Consider the following 24,130-nt stretch of genomic DNA (forward strand, 5'->3'; position numbering starts at 1 on the left):
ATGAAAGATATGTAATTGGGCACAAAAGATAATGAAGAGAAAGAAGAGAGAAGATGCAGATAGGAAGGGGTAAAGATAGCAACTCTATTGTTTGGGAACTAAAGAGCTTTTCTTGCTCATGCTTAATATTCCACACTGTCCATGGCCAATCAGTTGTTATTATATGTTTTAGATTTATGGTGGCTGTATTGCTGGACATGATAAGTGTAGTAATTATGGAAATATGAGATATAGTGTTCCTGCTATACTAGGTAGCAAAATAATTGCTCCAGGTATCAACTATCCTGTACAAAGGTATCTAATTGGAAGTTGGGTTCCTAGATGATAGCAGGATGGTATAAATAAATGTAGTAAGGTGTGTGATGTGGGTAAGTGTTTATTGGGGACAACATTCGTTTGGCGTATATATAGTAAATACTTGTAAATTGCCTGTTGAACTCAGTCCTAGGTGATCCTATCTGTGTGGCACCCAGGTGTTTACCCAAATATGTGTTTTACACACCTGGTGGGCCTATGATGATGGTGACATCCCATAGGTCCAATATATATAGTTTGGAATTTATGTACTGAAATAGTTGCTATTGGGGGCTCAAAAAAGTGAGATGTTGTTATTAGTGAGCTGGTAATAATAAAATGATAAAATCATTTGTATATATATATAGCCCTCAGTTTACGCCGGGGTTAGGTTCCAGAAGGAATGGTTGTAAATTGAAACCCAGTTTATAATGTAAGTCAATGGGAAGTGAGGGAGATAGGTTCCAGGCCCCTCTCAAAATTGTCATAAGTAACACCTAATACATTATTTTTATAGCTTTTAAATGAAGACTTTAAATGTTAAACAGCATTATAAACCTAAAAAAATAATCACACAACACAGAATATATAATTAAACTAAGTTAAATGAACAAATACATTTGCTAAACAGCATTATAAACCTAATAAAATAATCACACAACACAGACTTTACTTGCATTTTTCTGCAAACAGTTCTTTCTATGCATTCCAATCTGGACTGATTTATAGAGAGGAAGATCTTGTTCCTTTGAAATGTGCTCTATAGCTCAGGTCTGGTCAAACTGATTAATTTCAGCTTACTTGGCTTTGCTGCAACACAAGCAGACAGCTCCACCTACTGGCTATTTTAATAAATGCACTGCTTCTCAATGCTTTTCAATAGCAGTCACATGACTGGAATAAAAGGGTTGTTATTCTGAAACGGTGTAAATTGAACCGTTGTAAAACGAGGGCCACCTGTATATATATTTTGTCTTTGTAATACAACTTCACATTTAATGTAGAAAATTTAAAAGCAGAGTATATATATATATATATATATATATATATATATATATATATATATATATATATATATATATATATATGTGTGTGTGTATAGGTATATGAATAATGTGAATGTAATGTTATGTCTATCAGCTCTCTATATATATTTCTCTTGTAAAGGTGTATCCAGTCCACGGGTTCATCCATTACTTGTGGGATATTCTCCTTCCCAACAGGAAGCTGCAAGAGGACACCCACAGCAGAGCTGTCTATATAGCTCCTCCCCTAACTGCCACCCCCAGTCATTCTCTTGCAGCTCTCGACAAGAAAGGAAGTATCAAGAGAGATGTGGTGACTTAGTGTTGTTTTTACCTTATATCAAAAGTTTGTTATTTTTAAACGGTACCGGCGTTGTACTGTTTTTACTCTCAGGCAGAAATTGGAAGAAGACTTCTGCCTGGAGGTTTGATGATCTTAGCGGTTTGTAACTAAGGTCCATTGCTGTTCTCACACATAACTGAAGAGTATGGAAAGAAAACTTCAGTTGGGGGGACGGTCTGCAGATTGCCTGCTTTGAGGTATGTTCAGTATATTTTTTTTCTAGAGAGATAAGGTCTAGAAAATGCTGACAGTGCCTGGTATATTTAAGGTAAGCCTGATACAGTGATTTAACAACAACTGGGATCATGCTTGCAAAAAGGGATAATATTCATGTTAAAACCTATATTACTTAGTGTAAAAACGTTTGCATTATTTATAAATAAAAACGTTTTTTCTCTGAGGGTGATAAATCTTTATTTGGGGCCTAATTTCCACATGGCTTGTTAGATTACTCCTAGGAATACTTTTTTAAGGCCCTCTGACTTTGAGTGCATGGTGGGAGGGGCCTATTTTCGTTTTCAGTCTGAGACATCCAGCTTCCCTGAAGGAGTCCTCTGGCTTATAGGACCTCTATAGAGGGTTTTGTTCCTGCAAAAATCGTTTTTAAGGGCAGGTAGGAGCCACAGCAGGGCTGTGGCAGTGTGTTTGACTGTTTGTTAACAGGTTTTAAGTTTTTGGGCCTGAGGGGTTAATCATCTATTTGCAAGTGGGTGCAATGCTGCTTTAGTCCCTTATACACACAGTAAAAATTTCGTAGTTTACTACTTTTTTTCACTGTTTTGCAGTTTATGTGGTAGTTTTTTTCTCTTAAAGGCACAGTACCGTTTTTTATTATTGCTTTTTTCACATTTATTAAAGTGTTTTCCAAGCTTGCTGGTCTCATTACTAGTCTGTTAAACATGTCTGACATAGAGGAAACTCCTTGTTCATTATGTTTAGAAGCCATTGTGGAACCCCCTCTTAGAATGTGTACCAAATGCACTGACCTTTCTATAAGTTATAAAGACCATATTATGGCTTTTAAAGATTAATCACCTGAGGTTTCTGAGACTGACAAAAGGGAGGTTATGCCATCTAGCTCTCCCCACGTGTCAGGACTTATAACTCCCGCTCAAGGGACGCCAAGTACATCTAACGCGTCCAATGCGTTTACTTTACAAGACATAAATCATACCCTCACTGAGGTATTGTCCAAACTGCCAGGGTTACAAGGAAAGCGAGACAGCTCTGGGGCTAGAACAAATACAGAGCTCTCTGACGCTTTAGTAGCTATGTCTGATATACCCTCACAATGTGCAGAAGTTGAAGCAGGAGAGCTTCTATCTGTGGGTGACTTCTCTGATTCAGGGAAGGCGTTACTTCAGTCTGACTCTGAAATGACAGCATTTAAATTTAAGCTTGAACACCTCCGTGTGTTGCTCAGGGAGGTTTTAGCGACTCTGGATGACTGTGACACCATTGTAGTCCCAGAGAAATTGTGTAAAATGGACAAATACTTTGCAGTGCCTGTTTACACTGATGTTTTTCCAATCCCTAAGAGGTTTTCAGAAATTATTACTAAGGAATGGGATAGACCAGGTGTGCCGTTCTCTCCCCCTCCTGCTTTTAAGAAAATGTTTCCTATAGATGCCGCTACACGGGAGTCGGGACAGACGGTCCCTAAGTTGGAGGGAGCAGTCTCTACCCTAGCTAAGCGTACAACTATTCCTGTTGAGGACAATTGTGCTTTCCTAGATCCTATGTATAAAAAATTAGAGGGTTTCCTTAAGAAAATCTTTATACAACAAGGTTTTATTCTCCAGCCTCTTGCATGCATTGCCCCAGTCACTGCTGAAGCGGCTTTCTGGTTCGAGTCTCTGGAGGAGGCTTTACAGGTAGAGACCCTGTTGGATGATATCCTTGACAGGCTTAAAGCTCTTAAGTTAGCCAATTCATTTATTTCTGACGCCGTTTTTCATTTAACCAAGCTAACAGCTAAAAATTCAGGTTTCTCCAACATAGGTGTGTCCGGTCCACGGCGTCATCCTTACTTGTGGGATATTCTCTTCCCCAACAGGAAATGGCAAAGAGTCCAGCAAAGCTGGTCACATGATCCCTCCTAGGCTCCGCCTTCCCCAGTCATTCTCTTTGCCGTTGTACAGGCAACATCTCCACGGAGATGGCTTAGAGTTTTTTGGTGTTTAAATGTAGTTTTTATTCTTCAATCAAGAGTTTGTTATTTTAAAATAGTGCTGGTATGTACTATTTACTCTGAAACAGAAAAGAGATGAAGATTTCTGTTTGTAAGAGGAAAAGGATTTTAGCAACCGTTACTAAAATCGATGGCTGTTTCCACACAGGACTGTTGAGAGGAATTAACTTCAGTTGGGGGAAACAGTGAGCAGACTTTTGCTGCTTGAGGTATGACACATTTCTAACAAGACTTGGTAATGCTGGAAGCTGTAATTTTCCCTATGGGATCCGGTAAGCCATTTTTATTAAATAAGAATAAAGGGCTTCACAAGGGCTTTAAAGACTGGTAGACATTTTTCTGGGCTAAAACGATTGATTTATAAGCATTTTTAATACTTCGTAGCTTTGAGGAGTTATTTTATTCTTGGGAATTATGTAAAATAACCGGCAGGCACTGTATTGGACACCTTTTTCACTGGGGGCCATCTCTAATCATAGGCAGAGCCTCATTTTCGCGCCTCTATTGCACAGTTGTTTTTGGGAAGCAAGGCATGCAGATGCATGTGTGAGGAGCTCAGATACATAGAAAAAGCTTACTGAAGGCGTCATTTGGTATCGTATTCCCCTTTGGGCTTGGTTGGGTCTCAGCAAAGCAGATACCAGGGACTGTATAGGGGTTAAATATAAAAACGGCCCGGTTCCGTTATTTTAAGAGTTAAAGCTTTCAAATTTGGTGTGCAATACTTTTAAGGCTTTAAGACACTGTGGTGAAATTTTGGTGAATTTTGAACAATTCCTTCATACTTTTTCACATTTTCAGTAATAAAGTGTGTTCAGTTTAAAATTTAAAGTGACAGTAACGGTTTTATTTTAAAACGTTTTTTGTACTTTATCAAGTTTATGCCTGTTTAACATGTCTGAACTATCAGATAGACTATGTTCTGTATGTGAGGAAGCCAAGGTTCCTTCTCATTTAAATAGATGTGATTTATGTGACACAAAATTTAGAGAAAATGATGCCCAAGATGATTCCTCAAGTGAGGGGAGTAAGCATGGTACTGCATCATCCCCTCCTTCGTCTACGCCAGTCTTGCCCACACAGGAGGCCCCTAGTACATCTAGTGCGCCAATACTCCTTACTATGCAACAATTAACGGCTGTAATGGATAATTCTATCAAAAACATTTTAGCCAAAATGCCCACTTATCAGCGAAAGCGCGACTGCTCTGTTTTAGAAAATACTGAAGAGCATGAGGACGCTGATGATAATGGTTCTGAAATGCCCCTACACCAGTCTGAGGGGGCCAGGGAGGTTTTGTCTGAGGGAGAAATTTCAGATTCAGGGAAAATTTCTCAACAAGCTGAACCTGATGTGATTACATTTAAATTTAAGTTGGAACATCTCCGCGCTCTGCTTAAGGAGGTGTTATCCACTCTGGATGATTGTGAGAATTTGGTCATCCCAGAGAAACTATGTAAAATGGACAAGTTCCTAGAGGTCCCGGGGCCCCCCGAAGCTTTTCCTATACCCAAGCGGGTGGCGGACATTGTAAATAAAGAATGGGAAAGGCCCGGTATACCTTTCGTCCCTCCCCCCATATTTAAAAAATTGTTTCCTATGGTCGACCCCAGAAAGGACTTATGGCAGACAGTCCCCAAGGTCGAGGGGGCGGTTTCTACTCTAAACAAACGCACTACTATCCCTATAGAAGATAGTTGTGCTTTCAAAGATCCTATGGATAAAAAATTAGAGGGTTTGCTTAAAAAGATGTTTGTTCAGCAAGGTTACCTTCTACAACCAATTTCATGCATTGTTCCTGTCACTACAGCAGCGTGTTTCTGGTTCGATGAACTAGAAAAGTCGCTCAATAAAGATTCTTCTTATGAGGAGATTATGGACAGAATTCATGCTCTCAAATTGGCTAACTCTTTTACTTTAGACGCCACTTTGCAATTGGCTAGATTAGCGGCGAAAAATTCAGGGTTTGCTATTGTGGCGCGCAGAGCGCTTTGGCTAAAATCTTGGTCAGCGGATGCGTCTTCCAAGAACAAATTGCTTAACATACCTTTCAAGGGGAAAACGCTGTTTGGCCCTGACTTGAAAGAGATTATTTCTGATATCACTGGGGGTAAGGGCCACGCCCTTCCTCAGGATAGGTCTTTCAAGGCTAAAAATAAACCAAATTTTCGTCCCTTTCGCAGAAACGGACCAGCCCCAAGTGCTACATCCTCTAAGCAAGAGGGTAATACTTCTCAAACCAAGCCAGCCTGGAGGCCAATGCAAGGCTGGAACAAAGGTAAGCAGGCCAAGAAACCTGCCACTGCTACCAAGACAGCATGAGATGTTGGCCCCCGATCCGGGACCGGATCTGGTGGGGGGCAGACTTTCTCTCTTCGCTCAGGCTTGGGCAAGAGATGTTCTGGATCCTTGGGCGCTAGAAATAGTCTCCCAAGGTTATCTTCTGGAATTCAAGGAGCTTCCCCCAAGGGGGAGGTTCCACAGGTCTCAATTGTCTTCAGACCACATAAAAAGACAGGCATTCTTACATTGTGTAGAAGACCTGTTAAAAATGGGAGTGATTCATCCTGTTCCATTAGGAGAACAAGGGATGGGATTCTACTCCAATCTGTTCATAGTTCCCAAAAAAGAGGGAACATTCAGACCAATCTTAGATCTCAAGATCCTAAACAAGTTTCTCAAGGTTCCATCGTTCAAAATGGAAACCATTCGGACAATTCTTCCTTCCATCCAGGAAGGTCAATTCATGACCACGGTGGATTTAAAGGATGCGTATCTACATATTCCTATCCACAAGGAACATCATCGGTTCCTAAGGTTCGCCTTTCTGGACAAGCATTACCAGTTTGTGGCACTTCCATTTGGATTAGCCACTGCTCCAAGAATTTTCACAAAGGTACTAGGGTCCCTTCTAGCGGTGCTACGACCAAGGGGCATTGCAGTAGTACCTTACTTGGACGACATACTGATTCAAGCGTCGTCCCTACCACAAGCAAAGGCTCATACGGACATTGCCCTGGCCTTTCTCAGATCTCACGGGTGGAAGTGAACGTAGAAAAAAGTTCTCTATCTCCGTCAACAAGAGTTCCCTTCTTGGGAACAATAATAGACTCATTAGAAATGAGGATTTTTCTGACAGAGGCCAGAAAATCAAAACTTCTAAGCTCTTGTCAAGTACTTCATTCTGTTCTTCTTCCTTCCATAGCACAGTGCATGGAAGTAATAGGTTTGATGGTCGCGGCAATGGACATAGTTCCTTTTGCGCGAATTCATCTGAGACCATTACAACTGTGCATGCTCAGTCAGTGGAATGGGGATTATACAGACTTGTCTCCGACGATACAAGTAGATCAGAGGACCAGAGATTCACTCCGTTGGTGGCTGACCCTGGACAACCTGTCACAGGGGATGAGCTTCCGCAGACCAGAGTGGGTCATTGTCACGACCGACGCCAGTCTGGTAGGCTGGGGCGCGGTCTGGGAACCCCAGAAAGCTCAGGGTCTTTGGTCTCGGGAAGAATCTCTTCTCCCGATAAACATTCTGGAACTGAGAGCGATATTCAGTGCTCTCAAGGCTTGGCCTCAGCTAGCAAAGGCCAAATTCATACGGTTTCAATCAGACAACATGACGACTGTTGCGTATATCAACCATCAGGGGGGAACAAGGAGTTCCCTGGCGATGGAAGAAGTGACCAAAATCATTCAATGGGCGGAGACTCACTCCTGCCACTTGTCTGCAATCCACATCCCAGGCGTGGAAAATTGGGAAGCGGATTTTCTGAGTCGTCAGACATTTCATCCGGGGGAGTGGGAACTCCATCCGGAAATCTTTGCCCAAATAACTCAATTGTGGGGCATTCCAGACATGGATCTGATGGCCTCTCGTCAGAACTTCAAGGTTCCTTGCTACGGGTCCAGATCCAGGGATCCCAAGGCGACTCTAGTAGATGCACTAGTAGCACCTTGGACCTTCAACCTAGCTTATGTATTCCCACCGTTTCCTCTCATCCCCAGGCTGGTAGCCAGGATCAATCAGGAGAGGGCATCGGTGATCTTGATAGCTCCTGCGTGGCCACGCAGGACTTGGTATGCAGACCTGGTGAATATGTCATCGGCTCCACCATGGAAGCTACCTTTGAGACAGGACCTTCTTGTTCAAGGTCCGTTCGAACATCCGAATCTGGTTTCACTCCAACTGACTGCTTGGAGATTGAACGCTTGATTTTTTCAAAGCGAGGGTTCTCAGATTCTGTCATTGATACTCTTGTTCAGGCCTGAAAGCCTGTAACTAGAAAAATCTACCATAAAATATGGAAAAAATATATCTGTTGGTGTGAATCTAAAGGATTACCATGGAACAAGATAAAAATTCCTAAGATTCTATCCTTTCTTCAAGAAGGTTTGGAGAAAGGATTATCTGCAAGTTCTTTGAAGGGACAGATTTCTGCTTTATCTGTTTTACTTCACAAAAAGCTGGCGGCTGTGCCAGATGTTCCGGCTTTTGTTCAGGCTCTGGTTAGAATCAAGCCTGTTTACAAACCTTTGACTCCTCCTTGGAGTCTCAATTTAGTTCTTTCAGTTCTTCAGGGGGTTCCGTTTGAGCCCCTACATTCCGTTGATATCAAGTTATTATCTTGGAAAGTTTTGTTTTTGGTTGCAATTTCTTCTGCTAGAAGAGTTTCAGAGTTATCTGCTCTGCAGTGTTCTCCTCCTTATCTGGTGTTCCATGCAGATAAGGTGGTTTTGCGTACTAAACCTGGTTTTCTTCCGAAAGTTGTTTCTAACAAAAACATTAACCAGGAGATAGTCGTGCCTTCTTTGTGTCCGAATCCAGTTTCAAAGAAGGAACGTTTGTTGCACAATTTGGATGTAGTTCGTGCTCTAAAATTCTATTTAGATGCTACAAAGGATTTCAGACAAACATCTTCCTTGTTTGTTGTTTATTCTGGTAAAAGGAGAGGTCAAAAAGCAACTTCTACCTCTCTCTCTTTTTGGCTTAAAAGCATCATCAGATTGGCTTATGAGACTGCCGGACGGCAGCCTCCTGAAAGAATCACAGCTCATTCCACTAGGGCCGTGGCTTCCACATGGGCCTTCCAGAACGAGGCTTCTGTTGATCAGATATGTAAGGCAGCGACTTGGTCTTCACTGCACACTTTTACCAAATTTTACAAATTTGATACTTTTGCTTCTTCTGAGGCTATTTTTGGGAGAAAGGTTTTGCAAACCGTGGTGCCTTCCATCTAGGTGACCTGATTTGCTCCCTCCCATCATCCGTGTCCTAAAGCTTTGGTATTGGTTCCCACAAGTAAGGATGACGCCGTGGACTGGACACACCTATGTTGGAGAAAACAGAATTTATGTTTACCTGATAAATTACTTTCTCCAACGGTGTGTCCGGTCCACGGCCCGCCCTGGTTTTTTAATCAGGTCTGATGATTTATTTTCTTTAACTACAGTCACCACGGTATCATATGATTTCTCCTATGCAAATATTCCTCCTTTACGTCGGTCGAATGACTGGGGAAGGCGGAGCCTAGGAGGGATCATGTGACCAGCTTTGCTGGGCTCTTTGCCATTTCCTGTTGGGGAAGAGAATATCCCACAAGTAAGGATGACGCCGTGGACTGGACGCACCGTTGGAGAAAGTAATTTATCAGGTAAACATAAATTCTGTTTTTGCCATTCAGGCACGTTGGGCGCTATGGCTTAAATCCTGGTCAGCTGATGTCACTTCAAAGTCTAAACTTCTCAATATCCCCTTCAAAGGGCAGACCCTATTTGGGCCTGGACTGAAGGAGATCATTTCTGATATTACTGGAGGAAAAGGCCACGCCCTTCCCCAGGATAGGTCCAACAAGTTAAGGACCAAACAGACTAATTTTCGTTCCTTTCGAAACTTCAAGAGTGGCGCAGCTTCATCTTCCTCTTCTACAAAACAAGAGGGAAATTTTGCCCAGTCCAAGCTAGTCTGGAGACCTAACCAGGCTTGGAACAAGGGGAAACAGGCCAAAAAGCCTGCTGCTGCCTCTAAGACAGCATGAAGGAGTAGCCCCCGATCCGGGACCGGATCTAGTGGGGGGCAGACTTTCTCTATTCACCCAGGCTTGGGCAAGAGACGTCCAGGATCCCTGGGCTCTGGAGATTGTTTCCCAGGGATATCTTCTGGATTTCAAAGCTTCATCTCCAAAGGGGAGATTTCATCTCTCACAATTATCTGCAAACCAGATAAAGTGAGAGGCATTCTTACATTGCGTTCAAGACCTACTAGTTATGGGAGTTATCCACCCAGTTCCAAAGGAGGAACAGGGGCAGGGCTTCTATTCAAATCAGTTTATAGTTCCCAAGAAAGTGGGAACTTTCAGACCAATCTTGGATCTCAAGATCCTAAACAAATTTCTCCGGGTCCCATCCTTCAAGATGGAGACTATTCGAACCATCCTCCCTATGATCCAGGAGGGTCAATATATGACTACCGTGGATTTAAAGGATGCTTATCTACATATTCCGATACACAGGGATCATCATCAGTTTCTCAGGTTCGCCTTCCTAGACAGGCATTACCAGTTTGTGGCTCTTCCCTTTGGGTTAGCCACGGCACCAAGAATCTTTACGAAGGTTCTAGGGTCCCTTCTGGCGGTTCTAAAACCGCGGGGTATAGCAGTAGCCCCTTACCTAGACGACATCCTGATACAGGCGTCAACTTTTCAAATCGCCAGGTCCCATACGGACATTGTTCTGGCATTCCTAAGGTCTCACGGGTGGAAGGTGAACGAAGGAAAGAGTTCTCTCTCACCTCTCACAAGAGTTTCCTTCCTAGGAACTCTGATTCAGTAGAAATGAAGATTTATCTGACAGAGGTCAGGTTGTCAAAACTTCTAACTTCCTGCCGTTCTCTTTATTCCATTTCTCGTCCGTCAGTGGCTCAGTGTATGGAGGTAATCGGATTAATGGTAGCGGCAATGGACATAGTTCCGTTTACCCGCCTACATCTCAGACCACTGCAACTTTGCATGCTCAATCAGTGGAATGGGGATTACACAGATTTGTCCCCTCTACTAAATCTGGATCAAGAGACCAGGGATTCTCTTCTCTGGTGGCTATCTCGGGTCCATCTGTCCAAGGGAATGAGTTTCCGCAGGCCAGAATGCACTATAGTAACGACAGATGCCAGCCTTCTGGGCTGGGGTGCAGTCTGGAACTCCCTGAAGGCTCAGGGTTCGTGGATTCAGGAGGAGGCCCTCCTTCCGATAAACATTCTGGAACTAAGAGCGATATTCAATGCTCTTCAGGCTTGGCCTCAGCTAGCTGCGGTCAGGTTCATCAGATTTCAGTCGGACAACATCACGACTGTAGCCTATATCAACCATCAGGGGGGTACAAGGAGCCCCCTGGCAATGTTGGAGGTTTCAAAGATAATTCTATGGGCAGAGGTTCACTCTTGCCATCTCTCAGCTATCCATATCCCAGGAGTAGAGAATTGAGAGGCGGATTTTCTAAGTCGGCAGACTTTTCATCCGGGGGAGTGGGAGCTCCATCCGGAGGTATTTGCCCAGTTGATCCAACTTTGGGGCAAACCAGAACTGGATCTCATGGCGTCTCGTCAGAACGCCAAGCTTCCTTGTTACGGGTCCAGGCCCAGGGTTCCCAAGGCAGCGCTGATAGATGCTCTAGCAGCGCCCTGGTCCTTCAGCCTGGCTTATGTGTTTCCACCGTTTCCTCTGCTCCCTCGTCTGATTGCCAAGATCAAGCAGAAGAGAGCTTCGGTGATCTTGATAGCCCCTGTGTGGCCACGCAGGACTTGGTATGCAGATCTGGTGGACATGTCATCCTTTCCACCATGGACTCTGCCGCTAAGGCAGGACCTTCTACTTCAAGGTCCCTTCAAACATCCAAATCTAATTTCTCTACGTCTGACTGCTTGGAGATTGAATGCTTGATGCTATCAAAGCGTGGTTTTTCCGAATCGGTCATTGATACCTTAATTCAGGCTCGAAAGCCTGTCACGAGGAAAATCTATCATAAGATATGGTGTAAATATCTTCATTGGTGTGAATCCAAGGGTTACTCATGGAGTAAGGTCAGGATTCCTAGGATATTATCTTTTTTCCAAGAAGGATTGGAAAAGGGTTTGTCAGCTAGTTCCTTAAAGGGACAGATTTCTGCTCTGTCTATTCTTTTGCACAGTCTGGCTGAGGTTCCAGACGTTCAGGCGTTTTGTCAGGCTTTAGTTAGAATCAAGCCTGTGTTTAAACCTGTTGCTCTGCCATGGAGTTTAAATTTAGTTCTTAAAGTTCTTCAAGGGGTTCCGTTTGAACCTTTGCATTCCATAGATATTAAGCTTTTATCTTGGAAAGTTCTGTTTTTAGTAGCTATCTCCTCGGCTCGAAGAGTTTCGGAGTTATCTGCTTTACAATGTGATTTCCCTTATCTGATTTTCCATGCAGATAAGGTAGTGTTATGTACCAAACCTGGGTTTCTTCCTAAGGTGGTATCTAATAAGAATATCAATCAGGAGATTGTTGTTCCTTCACTATGTCCTAATCCTTCTTCAAAGAAGGAACGTCTATTACACTATCTTGATGTGGTTCGTTCTTTAAAGTTTTATTTACAAGCTACGAAGGATTTTCGTCAAACATCTGCTTTGTTTGATGTCTACTCTGGACAGAGGAGAGGCCAAAAGGCTTCGGCAACTTCTTTCTTTTTGGCTAAGAAGTATAATACGCTTAGCTTTTGAGACTGCTGGCCAGCAGCCTCCTGAAAGAATTACAGCTCATTCTACTAGAGCAGTAGCTTCCACATGGGCTTTTAAACATGAGACCTCTGTTGAACAGATTTGTAAGGCGGCGACTTGGTCTTCGCTTCATACCTTTTCTAAATTCTATAAATTTGATACTTTTGCTTCTTCTGAGGCTATTTTTGGGAGAAAGGTCTTACAGGCAGTGGTGCCTTCCGTTTAAGTTCCTGCCTTGTCCCTCTCTTCATCCATGTCCTAAAGCTTTGGTATTGGTATCCCACAAGTAATGGATGAACCCGTGGACTGGATACACCTTTACAAGAGAAAACAAAATTTATGCTTACCTGATAAATTTATTTCTCTTGTGGTGTATCCAGTCCACGGCCCGCCCTGTCATTTTAAGGCAGGTGTTTTTTGTGTTTTTTTTAAACTACAGACACCACTGCACCCTATAGTTTCTCCTTTTTTTCTTGCTCGTCTTAGGTCGAATGACTGGGGGTGGCAGTTAGGGGAGGAGCTATATAGACAGCTCTGCTGTGGGTGTCCTCTTGCAGCTTCCTGTTGGGAAGGATAATATCCCACAAGTAATGGATGAACTCGTGGACTGGATACACCACAAGAGAAATAAATTTATCAGGTAAGCATAAATTTTGTTTTTCTGTCTATAATAGTGAATTGCTAATGTGCATTTTGATCTCCATATCATGGTAGAATGATTGTGCCATGCAAAACTTGAACACAGACGGCGTCCTAGAAGATGAGCAATCATATGGACAGGTTTAATTGCTTGCAGTCAAATATTACAATGCCTCTAAGTGACGGGCAACATTTTTAGGCACAATGTTAAAAGCACAACCAGCTAAAGCGAAAATTGCATAATTCAGGTAGCCCACTCACTTTTAAAAGTTAACTTTCATTCATATAGGTGGCGAGAGTCCACAAGCTGTTACTGATGGGATATAAATTCCTACCAGGAGGAGGAAAAGTTTCCCAAACCTCAAATGCCTATAAATACTCCTCACACATACCTCAGTTTTAGAACTTTGCTAATTAACATCTTGGGTTTTCAAGAATGAAGCTTCAGTTTATAAAATCTGCAAAGCGGCCACTTGTTCTTCTTTTCATACCTTTTACTAAATTATACCATTTTTTGGGGTTATGATTTTTTTTGTTTAAAGCACATCTTTTGTTCCTGCTCCTCTTTTTTATGCTTTAGCTTCTTAAACACCTCACAAACTTGGCTATACGTTAAACTGAGGTAGGTGGGAGGGGTATTTATAGGCATTTGAGGTTTGGAAAACCTCCTCGTGGTAGGAATGTATATCCCATCAGTAACAGCTTGTGGACTCTCGCCACCATTAAAGAAATTAATTTATCAGGTTAAAGCTTTCATAAATTATTTACTTCTTTTATCATAATAGTATCGTAAATCAACGACTGTAAAGGGGGCGAACAGTGAAACACAATAAATATAAAAGAGAATATATAAATTAAACCCGGCAAACAAATTTAGCGTCAGGGCAGCACTGCGATCACAAATGGTAAAAACATCATCCTAAAAGAATAAAGCAGAGGCAAATCATGGTGTAGAACAGCTGCTCTCAAGTGAGTTAATAAGCAAATTGCGGGGTGAACACTCGCATGTAAGAAGGGCACACAGCAAGCCGAGACGTCCGAACTGCCCGGCAGGCTCAACTCCTGTCTCCAGCAAACGCCACTCCTTCACAGAAGGGCCGACCACCCACATTATGGACGGGACCTCCCAAACAGGAACCTCAGTAGTCACCGGTAATCCAGTGTCCGTAGAAAGAAGATGCAAATGTGGATGACAGACTTGACGTGCCCCCATTGAAGCACAATAAGCAGAAGGAACGTAGCTCAACAGGAACTTGTATTATAGAATTAAAAATTTATCAAAGCATGTTAAAAACAGCAACACGTTTCTTGGCCGATAATGCTTGATAATAAAATTGTAATTCTATAATACACGCTTGTTGTGCTTCTCTGGGGGACGTCAAGTCTGTGATACACCTTTTTTTACTTCTATTATGAAATGTACTTTCTGTTGGTATCATTTGTTGAAACTTAACTCTTTTCCATTATAGCATACTGATGTAGGCTCAGGAGCACGTCTTGAGAAGTATATGTGGGACATTAATACAAACACTGCTGCAATAAAGTGTTGAAGACTCATGCACGTTCTTGAGCCTACCTAGGTGTGTTGTCATGAAAAGCAACAAAGCTTTAGCAAAGGATTCCGAGAGCAAGAAATTAATTTTTGAACTGAAGTAAACTGAAAATTAATTTTGACTTTATGTTCAAAATATTAACTACTATTACCGTGTACACCATGGGCACTCACACCATGTGACTCTCTTTATTGGCACTCACAACTACAACAAGAATTACTCATATTTTAGGTGTCATTCTTCTCCCATTTGTATCTGGTTTAACAAACAGTTTTGCAGATTTTATTATAATTCAGTGTTCATTCTTAAATATCAAATCTGATTTAAAAAAATAAGCTGGCATGCTTGGGTCAGTTTGTAGTATTTCTTCAGCACAGCACCCAGCGCCTCTTGTATATTCATTTTATTCTTGCTATTCGCTTATTTTCATAATATCTTATGTTCTGCACCCTTGACTTGTGTGCTTTCAGTGACTGGAGTGTAACAGGTTGCTTCTAGAACATTGTATGTGTACTGTTTGTGACAAGCCTCTCTAATTATATATTAGATTTTTCATATTTCCTATCTGCCAATAGCTTTTATCAGTGTGTATCATGTTTCTTTATGCATGTGTTGATCTACATAATTCTGTGTTCTTGTTTGTACATAGAACTGAATTTTAGTTGTTCATTTTCTAAATCCAGCTACATCTTCTTAAAAATGTTATTTTTGATCATCCCATAATGCATCTGCTTCTCATGTAACTCTGTCAACTATATATTCTACATACAGCCTCCTACATTACACAGCACAGCTGTGCGAACACATTCATTTTTATAAATCCCAGTTCTCCCTTTTAGTGTTTGTCCCCTCTTCTGTTTTTACAGGGAATTAGAACACAATAATATAACAGACATTAACAAAGGTTGGCTCTATGGTTTGAGATCCTTGCAAGAACTATACATCAGTCAGAACGCAGTTCACAGGATCAGTCCAGATGCATGGGAGTTCTGCCAGAAACTCTTGGATCTGTAAGTATTCAGAGGCATTCCTCTTGGTGTGTGTATTGGTGGAACCAGCTTTATTGTGCAATAATTCATCTCTGGATCTCTCCTGCATCTGGGTGCCATACTTATTGTGGCTAGTTGAAAAACAATATGCTAATATCTCATACCGTAACTATTTGTCCCCCAGTGATTTGTGGTACAGTTTTGTTTATAGATTTTATGGTGTATGTATATATCTGTGTGTGTGTGTATATCTGTGTGTCTGTGTGTGTGTATATCTGTGTGTGTGTGTATGTACAGTATGTATGTGTGTAAAATATATATATATATATTTATATAACACACAGTATCTCACAAAAGTGAGTACACCCCTCACATTTTTGTAAATATTTTATTATATCTTTTCATGTGACAACACTGAAGAAATGACACTTTGCTACAATGTAAAGTAGTTAGTGTACAGCCTGTATAACTGTGTACATTTGCTGTCCCCTCAAAATAACTCAACACACAGCCATTAATGTCTAAACCGTTGGCAGCAAAAGTGAATACACCCCTAAGTGGAAATGTCCAAATTGGGCCCAAAGTGTCAATATTTTGTGTGGCCACCATTATTTTCCAGCATTGCCTTAACCCTCTTGTGCATGGAGTTCACCAGAGCTTCACAGGTTGCCACTGGAGTCCTCTTCCATGACGACATCACAGAGCTGGTGGATGTTAGATACCTTGCGCTCCCCCACCTTCCGTTTGAGGATGCCCCACAAGATGCTCAAAAGGGTTTAGGTCTGGAGACATGCTTGGCCAGTCCATCACCTTTACCCTCAGCTTCTTTAGGAAGGCAGTGATCGTCTTGGAGGTGTTAGGAGTCGTTATCATGTTGGAATACTGCCCTGCGGCCCAGTCTCCGAAGGGAGGAGGGGATCATGCTCTGCTTCAGTATCTCACAGTACATGTTGGCATTCATGGTTCCCTCAATGAACTGTAGCTCCCCAGTGCCGTCGGCACTCATGCAGGCCCATACCATGACACTCCCACCACCATGCTTGACTGTAGGCAAAACACACTTGTCTTTGTACTCCTCACCTGGCTGCTGCCACACACGATTGGCACCATCTGAACCAAATGAGTTTATCTTGTTCTCATCGGACCACAGGGCATGTTCCAGTAATCCATTAAAGTGAAGGTTAAGTTACCTGTTTCTCGATCCTGAATTATATTCTTTGACTAAAATTAGTATGAGTTTCATTCATCATCTCTTAAACAATTATCGATTTAAGAAGTTATCACCGTAATAAATAAGTATTTCTAGCTTATCCGATTCAACCCGTTTTCTAAAAAAAAATTTAACTCGTGATCACGTTCTCCTAACATCCAATTGAAATTCTGGCCGTTAGGCGGCCGTCGATCCACGTCACCCACTTCCTTTTTAAACTGCGCACGCGTTACTTTGATATTCTCCATCTTGGACTCGATGCGCGCTCCCTTTTTGCGCAAGCGTAATCAATCTCAGTAGGACTACCCACATGACGTATCAGTATTTGTTACGGAGTGTGAAGACCATCGCTGTACTACGCATGTATGCCTTAACGCATGCGCATTGGTGCAGGATATTGTAGACTATCACATGATCAGAAGTTGATGAGACGACGATTTGCGAATGCGCAGTTTAAACGAAGGTCGTGCATGCGCTTGGGAGATACATATAGAGCGGGTGGGACCACTACGTCACAGCATCGAAAGTCCGGCAATATAGGTGGGGAGGAGCATACACAGAAATGGTAGGAAGATAATGATGTAAAAATAATCATGATATTAATTGAAAAATAAACTTAGCAATCAGCTTGTAATATTAAAAATGGATTTACTCATGTCTTCAGATAGAGTAAAATTAACCTTCACTTTAACTTTGTCTGCTTGTCTTCAGCAAACTGTTTGCAGGCTTTCGTGTGCATCATCTTTAGAAGAGGCTTCCTTCTGGGACGACAGCCATGCAGACCAATTTGATGCAGTGTGCAGCGTATGGTCTGAGCATTGACATGCTGATTCCCCACCCCTTCAACCTCTGCAGCAATGCCGGCAGCACTCATACACCTATTTCCCAAAGACAAACTCTGGATATGACGCGGAGCACGTGCACTCAACTTCTTTGGTTGACCATGGCGAGGCCTGTTCTGAGTGGAACCTCTCCTGTGAAACCGCTGTATGGTCTTACCCACCGTGCTGCAGCTCAGTTTCAGGGTTTGGCAATCTTCTTAAAGCCTAGGCCATCTTTATGTAGAGCAACAATTGTTTTTTTCAGTTCCTCAGAGAGTTCTTTGCCATGAGGTGCCTTGTTCAACTTCCAGTGACCAGTGTGAGAGCGATAACACCAAATTTAACACACCTGCTCCCCATTCACACCTGAGACCTTGTAACACTATCGAGTCACATGACACCGGGGAGGGAAAATGGCTAATTGGGCCCAATTTGGACATTTCCACTTAGGGGTGTACTCACGGTTTAGACATTAATGGCTGTGTTGAGTTATTTTGAGGGGACAGCAAATTTGCACTGTTATACTGGCTGTACACCCACTACTTTACATTGTAGCAAAGTGTCCTTTCTTCAGTGTTGTCACATGAAAAGATATAACATATTTACAAAAACGTGAGGGGTGTACTCACTTTTGTGAGATACTGTGTGCATTTATATGTGTGTGTGTATGTATGTATGTGTGTGTGTGTGTGTGTATATATATATATATATATATATATGTGTGTGTATATATGTGTGTATATATATATATATATATATATATATATATATATATATATATATATATATATATATATATATATATATATATATATATACACACAGTTAGCCCTCAGTTTACGCCGGGGTTAGGTTCCAGAAAGAATGGTTGTAAATTGAAACCCAGTTTATAATGTAAGTCAATAGGAAGTAAGGGAGTTATATAATTAAACTAAGTTAAATGAACAAAAACATTTGCTAAACAGCATTATAAACCTAATAAAATAATCACACAGCACAGACTTTACTTGCATTTTTCTGCAAACAGTTCTTTCTATACATTCCAATCTGGACTGATTTATAGACAGGAAGATCTTGTTCCTATGAAAGCTGCTCGATAGATCAGGTCTGGTTAAACTTATTAATTTCAGCTTGCTTGACTTGCATATCTTTGCTGCAAAACAAGCGGACAGCTCCACCTACTGGTTATTTTAATCAATGCACTGCTTCTCAATGCTTTTCAATAGCAGTCACATGACTGGAAAAAAAGGTTGTTATTCTGAAACGGTGCAAATTGAACCGTTGTAAACCGAGGTCCACCTATGTGTGTGTATGTATATATATATATGTATGTGTGTGTTTATATATATATATATATATATATATATAACGTTTCGGCACATTGCTGTGCCTTTTTCAAATATCAAACAGATGCAACCAGAGTCCTAAAAATAATTATTTTTAGGTCTCTTGTATTTGTTTGACAAAGGCACAGCAATGTGCTGATCATTTTTTTATCTAAGACTATATATATATATATATATATATATATATATATATATATATATATATATATATATATATATATATATATATATATATATATATATATGGTAAATAGGATGGGGAGTGTGTTTCCTTACCTTATGTACAATGATTTAAAGCATATGCAAATATTTGTAGAATTCATATTTTGTGTGTGCTGCTTAATCATTCTGAAATGCATTAAGCAGCATGACTGTTTGTAACAACTTGATTGCGTTGTACTACATATTTTTATGGCTGTCAAGTATTACTGGGCTAGTCTAGCTAAGTGTCTCCAAAACATACTTGGCTTCAATATGAAGTGATTTTGGTGGAGAATAATCAAAATGTACTTGCTGCCTGATCATTACTGTTGGTGCTCACAGTTTAATCAAACCTGTAAGCCTAATAGGCATATTTTGCTTCTTAAAAATGGTTACTTTATCAGGCAATAAATATGCAGAAAGTAAATAAAGTTATGTGGTGTTCAATGCAAATTGAACACTTTGTGCCTTTGGGTATATTTTAAAAAAATAAAATAAAAATCAAATTATATAACCTAGGTTTTCTAAATGTTGCAAACTTCCTAAACTAGCTATTTCTTTTGCAGGCTACAGAAAATGCATTTCTAGGGAGTTTGGGGGAAGCATTGTTTTTACACAAAAGCTAGAGGTGCTGCCCCTTTAAAGGGACAGTCTAGTCAAAAATTAAACTTTCTCCAACATAGGTGTGTCCGGTCCACGGCGTCATCCTTACTTGTGGGATATTCTCTTCCCCAACAGGAAATGGCAAAGAGCCCAGCAAAGCTGGTCACATGATCCCTCCTAGGCTCCGCCTTCCCCAGTCATTCTCTTTGCCGTTGTACAGGCAACATCTCCACGGAGATGGCTTAGAGTTTTTTAGTGTTTAACTGTAGTTTTTATTATTCAATCAAGAGTTTGTTATTTTAAAATAGTGCTGGTATGTACTATTTACTCTGAAACAGAAAAGAGATGAAGATTTCTGTTTGTAAGAGGAAAATGATTTTAGCAACCGTTACTAAAATCGATGGCTGTTCCACACAGGACTGTTGAGAGGAATTAACTTCAGTTGGGGGAACAGTGAGCAGACTTTTGCTGCTTGAGGTATGACACATTCTAACAAGACGATGTAATGCTGGAAGCTGTCATTTTCCCTATGGGATCCGGTAAGCCATTTTTATTACAGACAGTAAATAAGGGCTTCACAAGGGCTTTTTAAGACTGTAGACATTTTCTGGGCTAAATCGATTTATATATAAACATATTTTATACTCCATAGCCTTGAGGAATTATTTTAATCTTGGGAATTTTGTAAAATAACCGGCAGGCACTGTATTGGACACCTTATTCTCTAGGGGCTTTCCCTAATCATAGGCAGAGTCTCATTTTCGCGCCTGTATTGCGCACTTGTTTTTGAGAAGCATGACATGCAGATGCATGTGTGAGGAGCTCTGATACATAGAAAAGACTTTCTGAAGGCGTAATTTGGTATCGTATTCCCCTTTGGGCTTGGTTGGGTCTCAGCAAAGCAGATACCAGGGACTGTAAAGGGGTTAAATATAAAAACGGCTCCGGTTCCGTTATTTTAAGGGTTAAAGCTTCCAAATTTGGTGTGCAATACTTTTAAGGCTTTAAGACACTGTGGTGAAATTTTGGTGAATTTTGAACAATTCCTTCATACTTTTTCGCAATTGCAGTAATAAAGTGTGTTCAGTTTAAAATTTAAAGTGACAGTAACGGTTTTATTTTAAAACGTTTTTTGTACTTTATCAAGTTTATGCCTGTTTAACATGTCTGAACTGCCAGATAGACTGTGTTCTGAATGTGGGGAAGCCAAGGTTCCTTCTCATTTAAATAGATGTGATTTATGTGACACAAAATTTAGAGAAAATGATGCCCAAGATGATTCCTCAAGTGAGGGGAGTAAGCATGGTACTGCATCATCCCCTCCTTCGTCTACACCAGTCTTGCCCACACAGGAGGCCCCTAGTACATCTAGCGCGCCAATACTCCTTACTATGCAACAATTAACGGCTGTAATGGATAATTCTATCAAAAACATTTTAGCCAAAATGCCCACTTATCAGCGAAAGCGCGACTGCTCTGTTTTAGAAAATACTGAAGAGCATGAGGACGCTGATGATATTGTTTCTGAAGGGCCCCTACACCAGTCTGAGGGGACCAGGGAGGTTTTGTCTGAGGGAGAAATTTCAGATTCAGGGAAAATTTCTCAACAAGCTGAACCTGATGTGATTACATTTAAATTTAAGTTGGAACATCTCCGCGCTCTGCTTAAGGAGGTGTTATCCACTCTGGATGATTGTGAGAATTTGGTCATCCCAGAGAAACTATGTAAAATGGACAAGTTCCTAGAGGTCCCGGGGCCCCCCGAAGCTTTTCCTATACCCAAGCGGGTGGCGGACATTGTAAATAAAGAATGGGAAAGGCCCGGTATACCTTTCGTCCCTCCCCCCATATTTAAAAAATTGTTTCCTATGGTCGACCCCAGAAAGGACTTATGGCAGACAGTCCCCAAGGTCGAGGGGGCGGTTTCTACTCTAAACAAACGCACCACTATACCCATAGAAGATAGTTGTGCTTTCAAAGATCCTATGGATAAAAAATTAGAAGGTTTGCTTAAAAAGATGTTTGTTCAGCAAGGTTACCTTCTACAACCAATTTCATGCATTGTCCCTGTCACTACAGCCGCGTGTTTCTGGTTCGATGAGCTAGAAAAGGCGATCACTAGTAATTCTCCTTCTTATGAGGAGATTATGGACAGAATCCGTGCTCTCAAATTGGCTAATTCTTTCACCCTAGACGCCACTTTGCAATTGGCTAGGTTAGCGGCGAAAAATTCTGGGTTTGCTATTGTGGCGCGCAGAGCGCTTTGGTTAAAATCTTGGTCAGCGGATGCGTCTTCCAAGAACAAATTGCTTAACATTCCTTTCAAGGGGAAAACGCTGTTTGGCCCTGACTTGAAAGAGATTATCTCTGATATCACTGGGGGCAAGGGCCACGCCCTTCCTCAGGATAGGTCTTTCAAGGCCAAAAATAAACCTAATTTTCGTCCCTTTCGTAGAAACGGACCAGCCCCAAGTGCTACGTCCTCTAAGCAAGAGGGTAATACTTCTCAAGCCAAGCCAGCCTGGAGACCAATGCAAGGCTGGAACAAGGGAAAGCAGGCCAAGAAACCTGCCACTGCCACCAAGACAGCATGAGATGTTGGCCCCCGATCCGGGACCGGATCTGGTGGGGGGCGGACTCTCTCTCTTCGCTCAGGCTTGGGCAAGAGATGTTCTGGATCCTTGGGCGCTAGAAATAGTCTCCCAAGGTTATCTTCTGGAATTCAAGGGGCTTCCCCCAAGGGGGAGGTTCCACAGGTCTCAATTGTCTTCAGACCACATAAAAAAACAGGCATTCTTACATTGTGTAGAAGACCTGTTAAAAATGGGAGTGATTCATCCTGTTCCATTAGGAGAACAAGGGATGGGGTTCTACTCCAATCTGTTCGTAGTTCCCAAGGGAACGTTCAGACCAATCTTAGATCTCAAGATCCTAAACAAGTTTCTCAAGGTTCCATCGTTCAAAATGGAAACCATTCGAACAATTCTTCCTTCCATCCAGGAAGGTCAATTCATGACCACGGTGGATTTAAAGGATGCGTATCTACATATTCCTATCCACAAGGAACATCATCGGTTCCTAAGGTTCGCATTCCTGGACAAGCATTACCAGTTCGTGGCACTTCCATTCGGATTAGCCACTGCTCCAAGGATTTTCACAAAGGTACTAGGGTCCCTTCTAGCGGTGCTAAGACCAAGGGGCATTGCAGTAGTACCTTACTTGGACGACATTCTGATTCAAGTGTCGTCCCTTCCTCAAGCATTGGCTCACACGGGCATTGTCCTGGCCTTTCTCAGGTCTCACGGATGGAAAGTGAACGTAGAAAAGAGTTCTCTATCTCCGTCAACGAGGGTTCCCTTCTTGGGAACAATAATAGACTCCTTAGAAATGAGGATTTTTCTGACAGAGGCCAGAAAAACAAAACTTCTAAACTCTTGTCAAATACTTCATTCCGTTCCTCTTCCTTCCATAGCGCAGTGCATGGAAGTAATAGGTTTGATGGTAGCGGCAATGGACATAGTTCCTTTTGCGCGCATTCATCTAAGACCATTACAACTGTGCATGCTCAGTCAGTGGAATGGGGACTATACAGACTTGTCTCCGACGATACAAGTAAATCAGAGGACCAGAGATTCACTCCGTTGGTGGCTGTCCCTGGACAACCTGTCACAGGGGATGAGCTTCCGCAGACCAGAGTGGGTCATTGTCACGACCAACGCCAGTCTGATGGGCTGGGGCGCGGTCTGGGGACCCCTGAAAGCTCAGGGTCTTTGGTCTCGGGAAGAATCTCTTCTACCGATAAATATTCTGGAACTGAGAGCGATACTCAATGCTCTCAAGGCTTGGCCTCAGCTAGCAAAGGCCAAGTTCATACGGTTTCAATCAGACAACATGACGACTGTTGCGTACATCAACCATCAGGGGGGAACAAGGAGTTCCCTGGCGATGGAAGAAGTGACCAAAATCATTCAATGGGCGGAGACTCACTCCTGCCACTTGTCTGCAATCCACATCCCAGGAGTGGAAAATTGGGAAGCGGATTTTCTGAGTCGTCAGACATTACATCCGGGGGAGTGGGAACTCCATCCGGAAATCTTTGCCCACATTACTCAACTGTGGGGCATTCCAGACATGGATCTGCTGGCCTCTCGTCAGAACTTCAAGGTTCCTTGCTACGGGTCC

General features: G+C 41.9%; 1 protein-coding gene across 1 annotated transcript in view; it reads left to right on the plus strand.

Annotated features, from left to right (window-relative positions):
* LRIG2 (leucine rich repeats and immunoglobulin like domains 2) overlaps positions 1–24,130 on the plus strand; it is a 175,912-nt gene that overhangs the window by 71,103 nt on the left and 80,679 nt on the right. The window contains exon 7 of the mRNA XM_053706656.1: positions 15,645–15,788. Coding sequence (XP_053562631.1) covers positions 15,645–15,788 — 144 coding nt within the window. The remainder of the gene's footprint in view (positions 1–15,644; positions 15,789–24,130) is intronic.

Source organism: Bombina bombina, chromosome 3 (genome assembly GCF_027579735.1).
Source record: "Bombina bombina isolate aBomBom1 chromosome 3, aBomBom1.pri, whole genome shotgun sequence".
Taxonomy (NCBI): domain Eukaryota; kingdom Metazoa; phylum Chordata; class Amphibia; order Anura; family Bombinatoridae; genus Bombina; species Bombina bombina.